The sequence below is a fragment of the Melanotaenia boesemani genome, chromosome 13, assembly GCF_017639745.1.
Source record: "Melanotaenia boesemani isolate fMelBoe1 chromosome 13, fMelBoe1.pri, whole genome shotgun sequence".
NCBI classification, from domain to species: Eukaryota; Metazoa; Chordata; class Actinopteri; order Atheriniformes; family Melanotaeniidae; genus Melanotaenia; species Melanotaenia boesemani.
The window spans coordinates 12,629,594-12,644,878 of NC_055694.1; the positions used below are offsets into that span (position 1 = coordinate 12,629,594).

The following is a 15,285-nucleotide window of genomic DNA, read 5'->3' on the forward strand; positions in this document are numbered from 1 at the left end:
ATTCAACATGTCCTCCTAGTGTGTCTAAAGAAGGCTGGTGAAAAAGGATCTAACTTAGAAGACTTCATAAAATATTTTTAACAAGATTATTAAACACACATTCACATGAAATTTTAGTTAGTGAAACACCTCTTTTGTAATTTCGTTGTACTTCTATTGCAGTGATGATAAATGAAAATTAATCTAGCTCGACAGTTCTCTAAATCTTCTGTGAAGTCATTTTCTTGACTGGCATTACTTGACACAACAAACTTATGACATTACAACAACTAGTTTGACTTGTTTTACTAAAGGGGGTTTAAACTTTTAGGGAGGAAACAGTTGGCTTATTCAATCAATAATAACCCGCTAAGAAAATATAGCTCGTGCATTATACGTCTTTGTCCGTTAGATCACCGTTTGATTTGCAAAAACATAAGTGCGCAGTTTCTGGATGAGGCCTGCAGGCTGTTTTTCCCCCCTCTCTGAGTTCTCGTCCTCGCCTGCCTGGCAGACCGGCTCGTCGTCGACAGACACCGGCCGGTAAACTGTAGGGCACGCCCCCTCCTCGCTTCCTCCCACATTACTTTGGGTTAGAAAAAAACATGATTGACGCAGTTAAAGTAGCCAATCAGATACTGTCTCGCCGTGGATGCCTGCCAAAGTGTAATGTTTATATATGCAGCGGACCAATAGGAGAGCAGTAGAGGGGGCGTGGCATTGGTTTGGAGGAAAGAGGCAAAACAATCTTTTATCCACCTAACCGAGCGGCTTTTTGGATATCCTGGGTTGCTGTGGTGGCGGCGGTGGTGGAAAACTTTACATCTAGCGTAGAATAGAAGTTAAGACACAGACAGTTCCTATCAACTCGCGACAATCCTGATAAATGTATCTAACTCCAGCAATTTGCACTAAAATCTCTAGGAAACCGGTTTTATTTCTTTAGTCTCCACTGTCTTGAAATGGAGTCCAAATATATTTTGGAGAAGTCGTCGGTTGGGACAAGGGTCGGAGGTGGGGATTTTAACTGCAGGGTAGGCCGCTCGGTGCTCCGCGACAGCCGGGTCCCCATGGTGGAAAAAAACAGCTCCATGCCGGCGTGCACACACGGGCCTATCCTTTACAAATTTGTAATGGAAGGCTCAACGGCGGAGGTTAAAAACGAGAGAACCTCGTCCAAAGGAAACGGAGTATCCCTGGGTGGTCGAATAATACAAGACATGGAAAAAGTAAGTGCTTGTTTAAATGTTGTAGGCGTGTGCGCATATTTCTGTCAGCCATCAAACTCACATGTACACCAAACTTAACTGCTTAGGCAATAAAAAGCAAGCGATGTTGACGCTGTGTGGGTTAAAGTTTGACAGTTTAAGACGGCTTTCATGTACCGTTAGTGCGTTTGAACGCCAGCGATTATGATGCTCACATGAGACTGCTACTAATGTAGGCCTTTATGCTTTTATACTGCATATTTGGTAATGACAATAAAACTTAAGTTTCTAAAGCGTCTATAATTTCACTAGCTGCGGGAAAGCTCTGACATAAGTATTAAGTATTTACATGGTATTATAGTCGCTTTAAATGGCGGCTCATTCTGTGAGCAAAGTTTACTGAAAACGGAGGCAGGGACTCCAAACTACAAGCCCTACCCCTCCCCCATAACTTCAGGGTGGAGCTACAACGTGGGCTTCCGGGCTGCACACAGTCAGGCCCGGCTCCTCCACGAACACATACACCCGGACGCAGAACTGAATGAATAATTGTACAAGTAAATACGAATACAACCAATGTTTTGCCTTTTCCATATGCAGCAGCTTTTTGTCCACGTCGTGCTTTCACTTGCATTGCACGTGTTTTTGTGTTTAACTGTTCGCAGTTTGTCTTTTCTCGATATGAAATTATGTTTGTCCTTGGAGCATGGAATATGAATAAATGGCGAATCCCCACACATACTTTTCAAATGGCTTAATCAGCAGTTTAATCAAATATGTGTTATGGATTGCTGTCTGTTTATATCATTTTCTTTTTAAAGTCAGGGCCGCCCCTGGGGAAGAGGCATATATATGATCAAGGGGAAATATTGAGTGAAACAAAAGTTAAATTAATGTGATTTATATAGGCTAAACAAGAGTTTACAGTTGGGCAGAACTATCCCCACCCCCCTCAAATTCATTACTTCCGCTATCGCTATTAATGATAGTCAAAAAAATAATAATAAGTTTGAGGGTATATAGTCATAAGATAAATAGCTGTTAAGTAAAACATACTGACAGAGGTGGAAGGCATACCATAAATGTAGTAAAACACTGGTTTATATTAACAGACCAGTTTTCTTTAAGCATCACTGAAAGTTATTTCTGAATTACTTTTCATGCAGTTTATGTAAATGAAGAGTAGGACTTTAATATTGAATTTCTTTTCCTTTGTTTAATTTGTGATGGGTTGCATACAGTGGAAAGGAGAATAATTTGTCTGTGCTAAATTCAAACAGAAACAAATGCGTCACTGGTTGTTTCTTCTTTTTTCACTCAGAGTAGGCCTTGCAGTGATGAAATGACTTCATTTTGGGTTTTTGCTTTACTTTCTAGACACTCCTTGGGGACCAAAAGGACAGTGGCTCCACTGGGATCCTGAAGAGGACCAGTCCAACTCCCTGTCCAGGCGTAAATGAGCAGTTGCCAGGCAGCTACATGCATTTGGACATCAGAAACCCAGGGAAACAAGCGGAGCTGGCCAGCAACTTCAGAGCAACACAAGGGCAGAATGTACCACAGGCAGAGAGACAACCCCTCCCCTCCTCCCACATCCCAGTACCCAGAAACAGGTATATAGAAGCTGACGATATCTACATCTATGAACAATTTTAGCTTTCGTTTTATTTCTGGAGTGTTCTGTTTAAATAAAAGAGAAGTTCATGCAATACCATTATTTCATCTGAAATTTGGCTTTGTGTTTCAGCCTAAGCTTTGGCCAGCATGTGTAATCTGCCCATAAGACTCTAAAAAGCACAGTGTTAACTTAGCAACCCACTGTATTTTCATGTGCATTATTCTTAAGGGTCTCTTTAGCCCAAGCCAGAGGGTAGTTTGGCATAAAAGCAATGGTCATAAAAGCAATCATTGCAGGCAGTATTCATACTCAGCTCATGCTTGTGTTCTGTAGTCTTAATGAGAAGTGGAATTCACCATCTGGCTACAACTGTACAGTGGTTTGGGCATGAATGGTGTGGGGGCGTACTGGCCGCACGTTTGGTCTTCCATCCAGAATAGTTTCGAAACACTACGCCTTAACAGAGCCAGAGCTTGCACTGAGGGCCAGGATTGTGCAATGACTTGACCGAAAGAAAATAGAGGGGGATGGAATATGTTTTGCTGATAAGACCGTTAACTACATTTTGGAAAGTTTTTAAAAGTCAGACATCTAATATATTGACTGTCTGAAAGCTAAATGCTGCCTGTGTTGACCCACTTTTGGCAGATGAGTCAGTGTATTATGTGCTCATACGACAGGCAGGAAGACAAACTTTGTTGAATCTGAGTGGGTTTTGTTGCAGGTTTTTGTTTTACTGTGGCTGTTTTGCATCACTTTAAGGCACAATTGCATGCACATTGTTAGAGTAAACTACATGGACATATGGACTGTTTCCCACAGTGCAAGCAAGACGTGCATCCAGAGATGAGCCTAGTGCACTGATGTGATTATGTAACCTCCAGTGGGGGAGGCTGGAGGTGGTGCTCAAGAACTGTTGACTTCTTTTTACTCAGCTATTGATTATCTATGTCAAGTCACCGCCTGTTTGTCGGACCGCACTAATAAAACGTCTGGCGGAAGTACAATACAGAGTATAAACAAAGTAAGTTGTTGTTTGGGATGTTTTTATAAGCATTTAGATGGTTATTGTATATTTTATGATGTAATAGTTTTCACCATAGATTGCAAGTTAAGTGTAAACCAAAACAAAACAAGCTGCACTGAGTGAGCTTGTATTAGTGGGTGGGGATTTTGAATGGTTTGGGGGTTTAAACACCACACTCCTTCACTTCCTTCTCTCAACACACGAATTGTGCGTGCTGCTAGTCATGAATGTTGTGAGTGAAAGTCTTTGGGGACCATGCAAGATTTGGTATACTCTTAAACCAGAGCATCTTGTTGCTACTTCTTTTGTGAGTGTAAGTTTGAAAATGAAATTATGCTTCCACTGAACAAGAAATAGTTATTTTCATTTCTGCCTATGTGGTAGCCAGATCATAAACTTCACTGTTTTATGGATAGTGGCTATTTCAACACACTTCCAACACCATAACAAATTTAGAGTTGACACTACACTGATGCTGAATGAGACTGCATAACATTATATAACTATGTGGTCATACTAGTGACACCTCTTTCTTGCTCCATTGATTTTTTTTTAGATTAGCTCCCTGTCTTTACCTTACTCAGATTTGCTTTTTTTGTCCTGCTGGTGAGGAGGAGCTCCCTTCTCTCACAATATAGTTGTTTTCTTAGCCCTGATTCACCTTTTGGTTTAATGCATTAAGACCCAAGGTACCTTCCAAGCAATGGAACTGATGTAATACCTATATGCTGCAGCTGACTATCAATTTAAACTAGGTGGGTGAAAAACATGGCAATTGTTTGGTCTGTAAATTAAGAAAAAAAATGTGGAAAAACTATTAAAACAAATATTCGATGGATAAATTATTCAGTTGACGTCTGTATCATTTCAGCTCCAATTCAAACATTTTTCGTAGTCAGTCTAGTGGGTTAACAAATAATGCTTGCTAGGCTTTCTGTGTTGATTCCAGCTGCCTTTTAACCAGATGTGTGTAAAGTGATATTCTTCACAAATAATAAGAGCTTTTTATTAAAAAAAAAAAAAAAGAAAAAAAAAAAGCTCTAGTTGTCATATAAAACGACTTAACAGAAATTTGGCATTGGCAAATTTGGCTTCAATGTTTTTACCAAGTTACAGACTTGTGCTGCAGTGGGGGCAGTTATGTTTCTTTGAGCCGTAGTCACACTGAGGGAGTTGTGCTTGAAATCCCAGTTTGTGCGCATGCATCTGTGTATGTGGGTGTGACCAACGATGCAGCCACTGCACTCTGTACCCAGCTTTGGATAATGTCAACAAAACCCTTTATTTTCATTTGCTCCTAAACAGCTTAGCTGATACCATCACTCTGTTACCGGATTAATGTGTTTAAAGAGACCTTACCTATGAAGATGTTGTTTATCCCTCTGTGTGTTTTATATTTGCCTCCTTCATTGCATTTGTCTTCTTTTGTGTAGCTTAGTACTTTCACACCTCAGTTTGTTAGTTTCCAAATGCTGCAAAGTAGGTCACTATCCTTTGGACAAGACCGGGCAAAGATCTTTCAGGATAAAAGAGGAAGAGCCAATACAACCATTCACTCACATATGCGCATTTATTCATTGAGACACAGTAAAACCCACAAAGTATTTAAACACACCCACCCGTTTAGTCAACTTCACCTCCATGCGTGTCTCTCTGTCTTGTTCTGTCTGATTAGGTCTGTCTTTCACCCACACCCTAAAGCAGAACGCATTTAACTCGTCAATACTCATCAGCGTGGGATCCGGTATGCTCATTATGGAGCAACAATCAGTTAGAACGAACTGAAAAATAAAAAATAAAAAAAGTGATGAAATGAAGAGGGGGTTGGAGTTTTTGTTTTGATGTAAAAAGCTTTTCTCTGTTATCTTGATCAGATACACTGTCATCATAGTTCATCATAGGCCAGCATGAATTGAAATGACTTAGTCAGCATAAACAAGACACTAAAGCAACCAACTGCAGCATGTGTGTGTGTGTGTGTGTGTGTGTGTGTGTGTGTGTGTGTGTGTGTGTGGAGGGGGGTTGAAGAAAGCTCTGTCTTTTAACATAATTACTGACCAGCCTTTGACTTGGTTTGTGCAAGAGTCACTAGCAATGTTTAACCCAAACAAGTAGCTAGGATGGAGTCAAGTCCACCACCTTTCAAACCCCCCCTCAATAAGTTCACCACCAATCCTCTTCTCCCAACGGAGACATTACAGTTGGTTGTTGAAGGTCAGAGTCAGTGGAACAGCTTCCCACCCCCACCCTGATCTGGGATGTCTAACCCACATCCAGACTGCTGACATTGCCTCTCGAGTAAAGAGCAGTCCGCTGCTTTTTCAGGTGGTTGCTTTTTATTACGTCTTAAATATTTACCAAGAGTAAACATGTAGCATATCAGTAGGATTCGTGGGTGAGCATTGTCTTTTGGATTCAATGCTACATTTTCATTTGTCCCTTTAGCTTTTTTTTTCTCCCTTGCAGACCATAAGAGGTTAAAGCTTTTGCACTGACAGGCAGGGGTGAAGGGTCATCCCCAATGAATAGAGTTATGCAGGAGGGGGAGGGTCAGATCAGGACGCAAACAGGCATCTGGCATGTCTGGTAGGTCAACCTCAGGATCTGGGTTATGAGCTGCACAGATAATTTATAACTGCAGAAGATAGCAGACAGCTCATCTTTTAACACTGCAGCTTTATTATCTCCTGACTAAGAGGTGTATGGGGGAGATAGGAGTGGATATCATGCATTTAAAAAAAAATGTAATCTTGTGTTTTCAAGGTCAGCTTGATGACTGGTTTTGTATCAGTCATTCTTTAACACTAATTATGGCCTTTGGAATAGGAGTCAGCTAATGTGTGTGTTTACAGAAGTCTAATTAATAGAGTTTATAGTGCTGTGGTGCGATGCCGCGAAAAAGAAAAGCAAATTTTATTTCAGTTTCATAAAAGAGGAGGTGCGTAGGAGGCAGGAATGTTTTCTGAAAAACAGTGTGTTATTTCAAAATGTTAAATAAACAAAGAAAGCTCCAGTACATTATTAAATAATTAAATGTTAAACAGCAAATTCTCAAGTACCTCTTTATGCGCACTAATTTACACTGCATATATAATCCCCCAGCAGGATGCCTTAAGGAATAAGGAGAAAACAACACTTATCATGGGGGGAAGGAAACCACTATTGCGCAGTTCTGGTGCTGCTGCAGTAAAATGCTTTGTCGCTCACCCACACTGATCGTTACTTACATAAAGCCTCCTGTTCTGCCTCAGTTGAATTTAGAGACAACAGTCAACTGTCATTCCATCTCCTCAGTCAGTCTTTCTTTCCTTCTACCCAACTAACTCCTCATACCAGCCAGCAGCTGTTGGGTGCCATTCCTTTCCTGTCCTCCAGCTTCTGCCACCATTCTTCCCTTCCACAACTTTTCTTCATCTGTCATACAGCTGTTATTACCCCCCTTGATATCCCTCCTTTTCTGTTTTTGAATTAGAGACATGACTGTGTAAGTACCCTTAAAAATGAATGTTAATGATGTTTGTGTTAAATTTAGTCTTTGTTTTCCCCCTCAGAGTTTAAACATTGATATCTTGCTATACACTACCAGTCAAAAGTTATCAGTCACTATATAACATAAATTGTTATATGCTTACAGGGTTTTTGGCTGATGAAGAATGTCACAAATTTTCTTGTAAAACTGCAATGGCCTAATTTTTATGCATTTTATCTGTTCCTTGCATTCTACTCTGTTATCCCTGGCCTTTGCCCTCTTTCCTTTTGTCTGAAGAAGGACTAAATCCTCTTCAGATCCATAAAAAAGAGAACCCTCTGAACAATATTACATCTCCCACCAGAAAGATCATTTCAAGTGCTTATTTATATATTTAAAAAAAAAAAAAGATGGGAGGGGGTGTTTGGTGGTATAAACAGCATTAAAAAGTGCAAGAACCAGTGGACCCAGTTTTTCCTAAATTCCTAGAAACCCCCTATGCTTTGTGTGTGTGTGTGTCCTTAGGTGTGTGCTTCAACATGCATGTCCTAAACAAAAGGGCTTTGTGGCTAGGATAATGACTTATCCTTGTACAATCAAACAAACTGTGCCAGTGGACAAGAGAAGTAATCAAGCAACTTTACAAGGGAACTGACTTTTTTTATTTATCTTTTTTCTCATCTTCACATTTGCAAAGGCACATAAATTCTTTACACATTGGGAAAATGTATTGAATGGATAACCTAACCCAAACTTTACCTCCTACCTTAACAATAATTAACTCAATCAAGGACCCTTACCATAACCCAACCTTAGTTCACACTTGAAGCTGGATTTATCCGGCGGCACAAGGTAAGGTTGGTAACGGCGTAGCTGACGCTGGTGAAGTGTACGTTTGCACTCGAGCGTAGGGGGTACTCATCGTTTTGGTGTCGTGCTGCAGTTTCTCTCCCTAATCTGAAGGTGGCAGCAGGGGTGGTATCGACTGGTAAACTCAACAGGACAGAGTTCTTTTGATGTTTAACTTAATTTCCGGGTATTTCCTGTTTTAAAACAACAATGGTGCAGTGTCTTCATTAGCTTGTAGAAGCAAACAAAGAAATAATTCAATCAGCCTCTCATCAACTCGTTCCATTGGGTGTTTTTCAAAACAGCGGTTATCACACATATTCAGTAAGAAGATCCAGAAATCCGGAAACACGTAATCCTAAACTGACCAATCACAAGGGAGTACTTCTGCGTAACCATCTGCGTAGCAGGGGTTCACATCAGGTCTGCAAGAGGTGCACATTGAGCCTCCACGGACCTACGCGGTACCTACGGCGGTGACGCCATAACTGGCCTTACGCACATGCCGCACCAATGTAAATCCAGCTTTAGCCCTGACATACTCACACACACTTCCTTCTGAAGACACAGTCAGATAGTTGGCCTTAATTTAACACAGATCTGCCAGTAACTCTGTTGTCCTCTCACCTCCTGGCTATTGCATCATGTGTCAAAGTATTTGCAATGCCCTGTTGAGCCAGCAACAAAAATATGTGGACAGTGATTCGTTTTCTCCTTTTTAATCAGTTTTTCTCTATATATAAACACCTTGGTTAAGATCATTTTCTTTTATTTTATTTTTTACTTTTAGTTTAGTTAGTTTTATTAGTACTTTTAGTTAACAAGAATTTAATTTATATATGTTGACCTCAGGGAGACTGCATGTCCATACTGCTGCTCCCCACCAGACTAAATATGGACTTGAACAGATCTTTAAATTTGTGCTGACTGAACATCTAAAGCTCTATTCAGTTGAGATTTGGTCATAAATCAGTTACAGCAAAAGCATCAGTTATTCAGACATTGGCCACTTTTATGTTCCTTTTGTTTTATTCCAGTGAGAGTGATTGGAAAGCCACAAAACTGAATGTAATAATAATAACCATCCACATGAGACTGGACAATAAATCAAATACTCAAGTCATCGTTTTCCTGTAGTAGTTTTCCTGGAACATATTATATCACCATCACTGTTTATATTAGTGTATCAATCACCACAGTTATGTGCTTGTTTACAGGTAAGTGTTATAATCACAAGTGTTTGATTACACTTAAGTAACAGTGTAAATGTTATCAACTAAAAAAATGTGATCCTTCATTTCAGCTGTGGACAGTGGTCATCATCACTACATGGGTTTCATCTTAATCTGCAGCTCAAGTACTTACGCACAGTTTTGGTTTATTTGACTCTTTAAGTACTATAATCTCTCAGATTCCTCTGAACAGCTGATTAGGAATCAAACTACTCCACCACTGCTATACTGGCCTGTCTGTTAATGGGATTTTAGTTTTTCTGATTGGTTCCATAAAATACAAAACGATAAGTAAAACCTGTTGCTGTTTGCTCTTTACTTAATCTCTGTCTGGTTCATCTGCTCTGGACTTACAGGCAGAAAACTAGAATTTGCTCAGCCCTTGGTCAAGACTTTGAAAAGATGGACCAATAACCTAAAGCTGGATTTACAGGCCTGCTTTGACTGCAATGATTGGGCACACTGTGCGATAAAACAGCTGTTGTTCTCAGAATTTGTGAGACTTAAAACTTGTTGCACATTCAACAGTATCCTCGCTGATGTTTTCATATTATGATTTCTCCATTTGAACTTTTTTGTGATAGTATACAGAGAGAATACTACAAAAACGGTTTTACTGTCTAAATGTATGTAAATTTATTAGCTGTATCCACATAAGGGCAGAAGCAGATTTTTACATTCTTTAAACTGGGTATTCTTTGTACAGAACTTGGACCTCACTGACTGCTGCCAAGATAAGATTGAGACTTCCGTCATGTGGAGAGTTAAAAAGTATCCCAGCCTAATCTTAGTGGTGGTGGCTTCCAGCACCAACATGCCACTGCACAAAGCCATGAGTGTTTGAAGCGGTTCACTCAGGTGTGGAGCAGAGCACTGATCACTGTCCAAGTTACGCAAAGAACGCTCATAGCTGTTCCAGGCCATGGGAATAGTTGGAGCTTTTCACACGGTGTTTACTCTTAACTGTCATCTGATCAACTGTATTTCCACACACACTGGGTTTTCTTCCAAAGATCCAAATGGTCACATTTTTTCCTTGTTGTTTTGCTCACATACAATGGACAGTGGTGTAGTCTTTCCAAGCCTGGCATATTTAATGAAATTTGCCATGTTTGTAACTTGCAAACAGAGCAAGGATGATCTCCAGCAGTCTCATGTTCAGCAGCTTCTGCTTTTCCCCGCTCTTGCCTGATCTGCTCCAATCCAGTTTGAACCAACAAATTTCAACATCATGCTCTCAGTAGGTTGTAGTTTCACATTTTGTTCACCATACTGTAATTATACCAGGATGAAAAATGGACGAACAAGGTCACATGAGATAAATTGAGTTAATTCTTTGTATGCTTCTTAGTACTACCAATATATCACTTGGTCCTCTCACACATCTGTGTCTGAAAAAAGACACTAAAATACATAAATACTTAATAAAATGTTGCCCTATTGGCTTAATCCTCATACCAATGTTTTTTTTTTAAACTAAGAGGTAACAACTTGAGGTGACATGGGTGTGAATCTGTTACTTGTGTGTGAAACTGAATAATGTGTCTATGTAGTAATATATTGGTATTTCCGAAGTCCAGTCAGATTTAAGTGTAATTCGCCTTAAAAGGCTCCAGTCCGTTGTTCCTAATAAGTTTCTTGCCATCTACTGATGCTTAAAGGACCCACATTATGCCCTTTTTTGCAAGCTGATTTTTCACTTGTTACATGTCAGTGACATACTTCCATAGAAGAAAAAAGTTCCACAGTACCCTTTCAAACCCTGTCTTCATAGCCCTTTTCACAGAAGTTGGGTTTCCAGGCAGACAACTGCTTTCAAACTACCACACACCAAATTCAGTGAAAAACATTTCACTGGTACCACAGAACAATCTGAATGTAAACTTTGCTTCTTGGTTCTAGCTCAACCATAACATCTGAGCCATCTGAATATCTGAATGATATATTTTTAAACCTTGGTGGCCGCAAACAAAAGCCTCTTTCAGTACCTTATCAAACTGAGACTGATGCACCTTCATTGCGAATCACGTCATGCATGAAAGTACAGAGGTGGAATGAGGGCTCGAAGTAGATCCACGGTTGATAGGGAGGTGGTAACAAGGTGAATGGGACACTTCACGTGTGCGTGCACACATCAGGTCGGCATAGAAGAACTCGCCAGTCTAAGCAACGCTGCTGTTTCTGCAATGCTGGCTTGATGTGTTAAAAGACATTTCAGTGTGGTGACTGATCTGCTTCTGTTTGATATGTGCATTACACAAGGGAACAGCATAAGGAAAAGAAAATATATTATAATATATAATGCAAGGAAAAGCATCAACATTGATCTGTTATGTCTGATTTTTTTGAGTTGCCGATCACTTGCCAAATATATATATAAAAATAGAGTTAATAATATAGGGATGCCGATTTTAAAATTGATGAAGATCAATGATCAGTGCAATTTCTTCAGGTTACTTCATCATTCAGAAACTTCTTGCACCTGTTAGACAGACATTGAAAAAAAGTTCAAGCAAATGTCCACTCACTGGTTTATTGTGTGCCATCAATATACACAAAGACATTTTTCTCTCCTTTATGCTGGATCAGTCTGTGTTTAAGTTGTGTGTCTTACTGAGAGTGAAGAGTCTAGACTGGGAGAAACCTGACTCTTTCATAGACGAGACACTTCAGCCACACAAGCGCTGGGTCAGAGCTGACTCTGGCAAGTTCTCCCCTCTGAATAGATTTTGCCTTGTTAGAAAATGCATAACTCTCACAAGTTGTCCAACAATTTGTATTCATTTAGCAGTAATTCTGATCCAATTTACTTGAACTCAGCAACTGTATGTCAGTTTTTTTGAAAATTGTGGAAAATGGGTAAATTGGTGTAGAGTTAGGTTGCAAAAGCCTCTTACTCATAGAGAATTCTTCCTCTCAACTGTCTGTGGAGACATGCTGAGTTTTATCATCATCATCTCTCCAGTGTTTCCATGACCTGTTCTTATTGTTTCCATTTATCTTAATAACTGTCTCTTTGCTAGCATGGCAGGATACGGTAGGGAAAAATATTCCTTTCCTTATTCCCAATAGTGTCATTGCCTTTTGTAGGATATTGAGGCTCTGTTGATGTGAAAAGAGTTGAATGGGTTTTGGGACACAAGTTGAAAAGATCTGTAGGCAGACTTTTTTTTCTTTATTGACCACAACCTGAGGTGGGTTCACATTCAAGAATCTGCTAGACTCAGGTACGATTTCAGACTCAATGTTCAGGTGGGCTTTATAGTCTGCTTCTTGTATTTGGTTCACTTGAAGTGGACTGAGACCAGTTTGCTTCTTGGATCTCCATCAGAGTTTCTTTGCGCATTCACACCTCTCCAATTGTACCAGACATTCCTTGCAAACAAACTAGGATTTGAATCAGAAAGGCTTCTGTGAATGTGCCCTCTAGTGCATGGGTGTTGACAATTAAACAATGTTTTTTTTTTCATTCTGTAATGAAACTTTTTCTGAAGCAGTTGTTTATATAAATATGGACCAAAGCCCAGGCTTTAGACTGATCAGTCCACTGCAGAAGCAGCTGCAGATTTGAGCGCACTGTTATAAAATGTTTCCTCAAACTACACTCCAATGTACTACCACAAACACTATAAGGAAAAGTAACTTCTGAGGAATAAAAAGCAAACATGTTATATCTTCTGAATGTTCAATAGGGTGACATTTGCTCTTTTTCTCAACTTCTGCTTTCTTACTTTCCCTTTCTAGAAAAAAAAAATACAGATCAGTTTATTTTAATGGCTGGAATCTTTGTCTGTCTGATGTTGCCCTGCAGATATTTTGATTCATGGGAGTATGCAGAGCAGAGTGGCTTTGGAACAGCATTGGTTTGCTTTTACAAAACACAGGAAACCAGGCAAAGGCCTGCTCTGGCTTGTGGTGGCAGAAGGGTAAATCTCAGGAGCAGGCAAGAGTGGGAGTAGGACATGAAGAATGAGGAACAAAATATGAGCATGAGTGCTGCAGGGAAAACTGACCACAGTTCAGAGCTCTGCCATTTTACATTTTTCTAATCTCATTTCTCTTTGGCTATATTGGTACTTGTCCTTTCTTGTTTGTTTTACTTCTGAGATGTATGTCGACGTCAACAGCATGACATTTCCCCACCGTTTCCTTGTTTGTAGTTTTAAGTTAAGAAGTCTTCATTTATCAGTTTTTCCTGAACATTCCCTCAACAATCCAGTAGTTTAGCTGTTGGTTCAGCTTTGAAGGTGAGATGCCTATGTGATTCGCAAGACTCAAAATCTAATTCTAACCACTGGGGAGAAAAAGGAGAAGGTGGCATGTCTCAGCACAAATCAGGAATGATATGTTTTGATAATTAAGATGACTGAAGGGCCTATTATTTTTGCCGCTCTCAGAAGAGGAAAAAGATCAAATTGAAGAGAAAAATTAAAGCCACTAGTCAGAAAAGACTACCCTGCGTTCCCCTAGCAACGATATTGTTAGTGGAGGGGAGAGGCTAAAAGTTGTAAGGAATGTTGCTATAGTTACCAATTAATGTTGTATAGCATGACATGGTGGTAAGGGAATAAAGTCTGTCTGCTTGCAGGGTAAAAAGATAGAAGTTTCTGGTAAACCATACATTAATACACTGCCTGGCCAAAAAGTTGCCACCTGGACTTAACTTAGCAAATACAATGCTAATCCAAAAGTAGTCCAATAGGAGGTACAAGCCTCCTATTGGATAATTACTTCATGGACAATTACCTTTCGTCTGGCAACAAGTTGTTTATTCCCAACTTATGCAATGAGTAGCTTCTAATTTCTTAAGCAACCATGTCGAGAAACACCTACTGTGGTCGTGGAAAAGATGTTGGTCTGTTTGGGACAAATCATTGGCATGCATCAAGCAGAGAAAACATCAAAGTTAAATTGCAGAAACTACTAAATTTGGGTTTAAAACTGTCCAACACATTTGTAGAAACTGGAAGGATAGTGGGGAACCATCGTATTCAAGGAAGAAATGTGGCCGGAAAAACATCCCGAATGGTCATGATCAGCGATTACTTAAACGTTTAATTAAATCAAACTGAAGAAAAAAAACATTAGAACTCAGAGCTATGTTTAGTAGTGAGAGTAAGAACATTTCCACACGCACAGTGTGAAGGGAACTCAAGGGATGGGGACTGATTAGCTGCATAGTCATAAGAAAACTCTAATCAGTGAGGATAACCAGAGAAAAAGGCCTCAATTTTCTAGGGAGCATACATATTTGACTCTGGAGCAATGGAAGGTCAGCTGAGTGCAGATATACTCTGTTCCACAGTGATAGGCACACCAGGGTAAAGGCCCTTTTATGTTTCCTTACGTACGTAATAGGTACGTCCGTTTCAAGCATTGTCATATTTACATTGCTTTGGTTGTTAAGTGAAATAATCCACTAGTGGGGAGTGCTAAGTTCATTTTCACGTTCTGATGTCCGTTTCAGACACCGGTTGGTTGCGGTAATGCACAGCTATAAAGTTGTCTGCAACCGCCCAACATACCCGACATGCTCACACAGCCTTTCTTCAAAAGCTCCTACCATCTCTATGGTTGTTGTCCTCTTTGTCGTCGTCTTCTTCTTTCTGTTCCTCTTCTTCTTCTCTGGTTTGGTCTTTTCGCTGGTAGCATGTTAGCTATACTGCTCAACATTGCCCCTGTGGTTTCCGGTGGCATTGCACTGCTTCCTGCGTCAGGCGACAGATCCACAAGCCTCCCGAAAACGGATCAAATATGCGCATAAACATACGAGAAGTACAGAAGTGTCCATCCATTTGCGTATCCGTCTTTTGCACAAAGCATAAATGGGCTTTAAGAAGGGCGGCAGATGAAGTGATGCATCACCATGGTGCCTACTGTACAAGCCTGTGCCATAAACAAAG

The 15,285-nt window shown here is 40.1% G+C and overlaps 1 protein-coding gene across 2 annotated transcripts in view; it reads left to right on the plus strand.

The window, feature by feature from the left end:
* Positions 1 to 748: 748 nt before the first annotated feature.
* Positions 749 to 15,285, plus strand: part of si:rp71-79p20.2 (zinc finger protein 704) — a 33,914-nt gene continuing 19,377 nt past the window's right edge. For both annotated transcript variants that reach the window (XM_042004001.1, XM_042004002.1), the window contains exons 1-2: positions 749 to 1,208; positions 2,565 to 2,800. In XM_042004001.1, the coding sequence (XP_041859935.1) occupies positions 942 to 1,208; positions 2,565 to 2,800 (503 nt within the window). In that variant the 5' untranslated portion in view covers positions 749 to 941. The remainder of the gene's footprint in view (positions 1,209 to 2,564; positions 2,801 to 15,285) is intronic.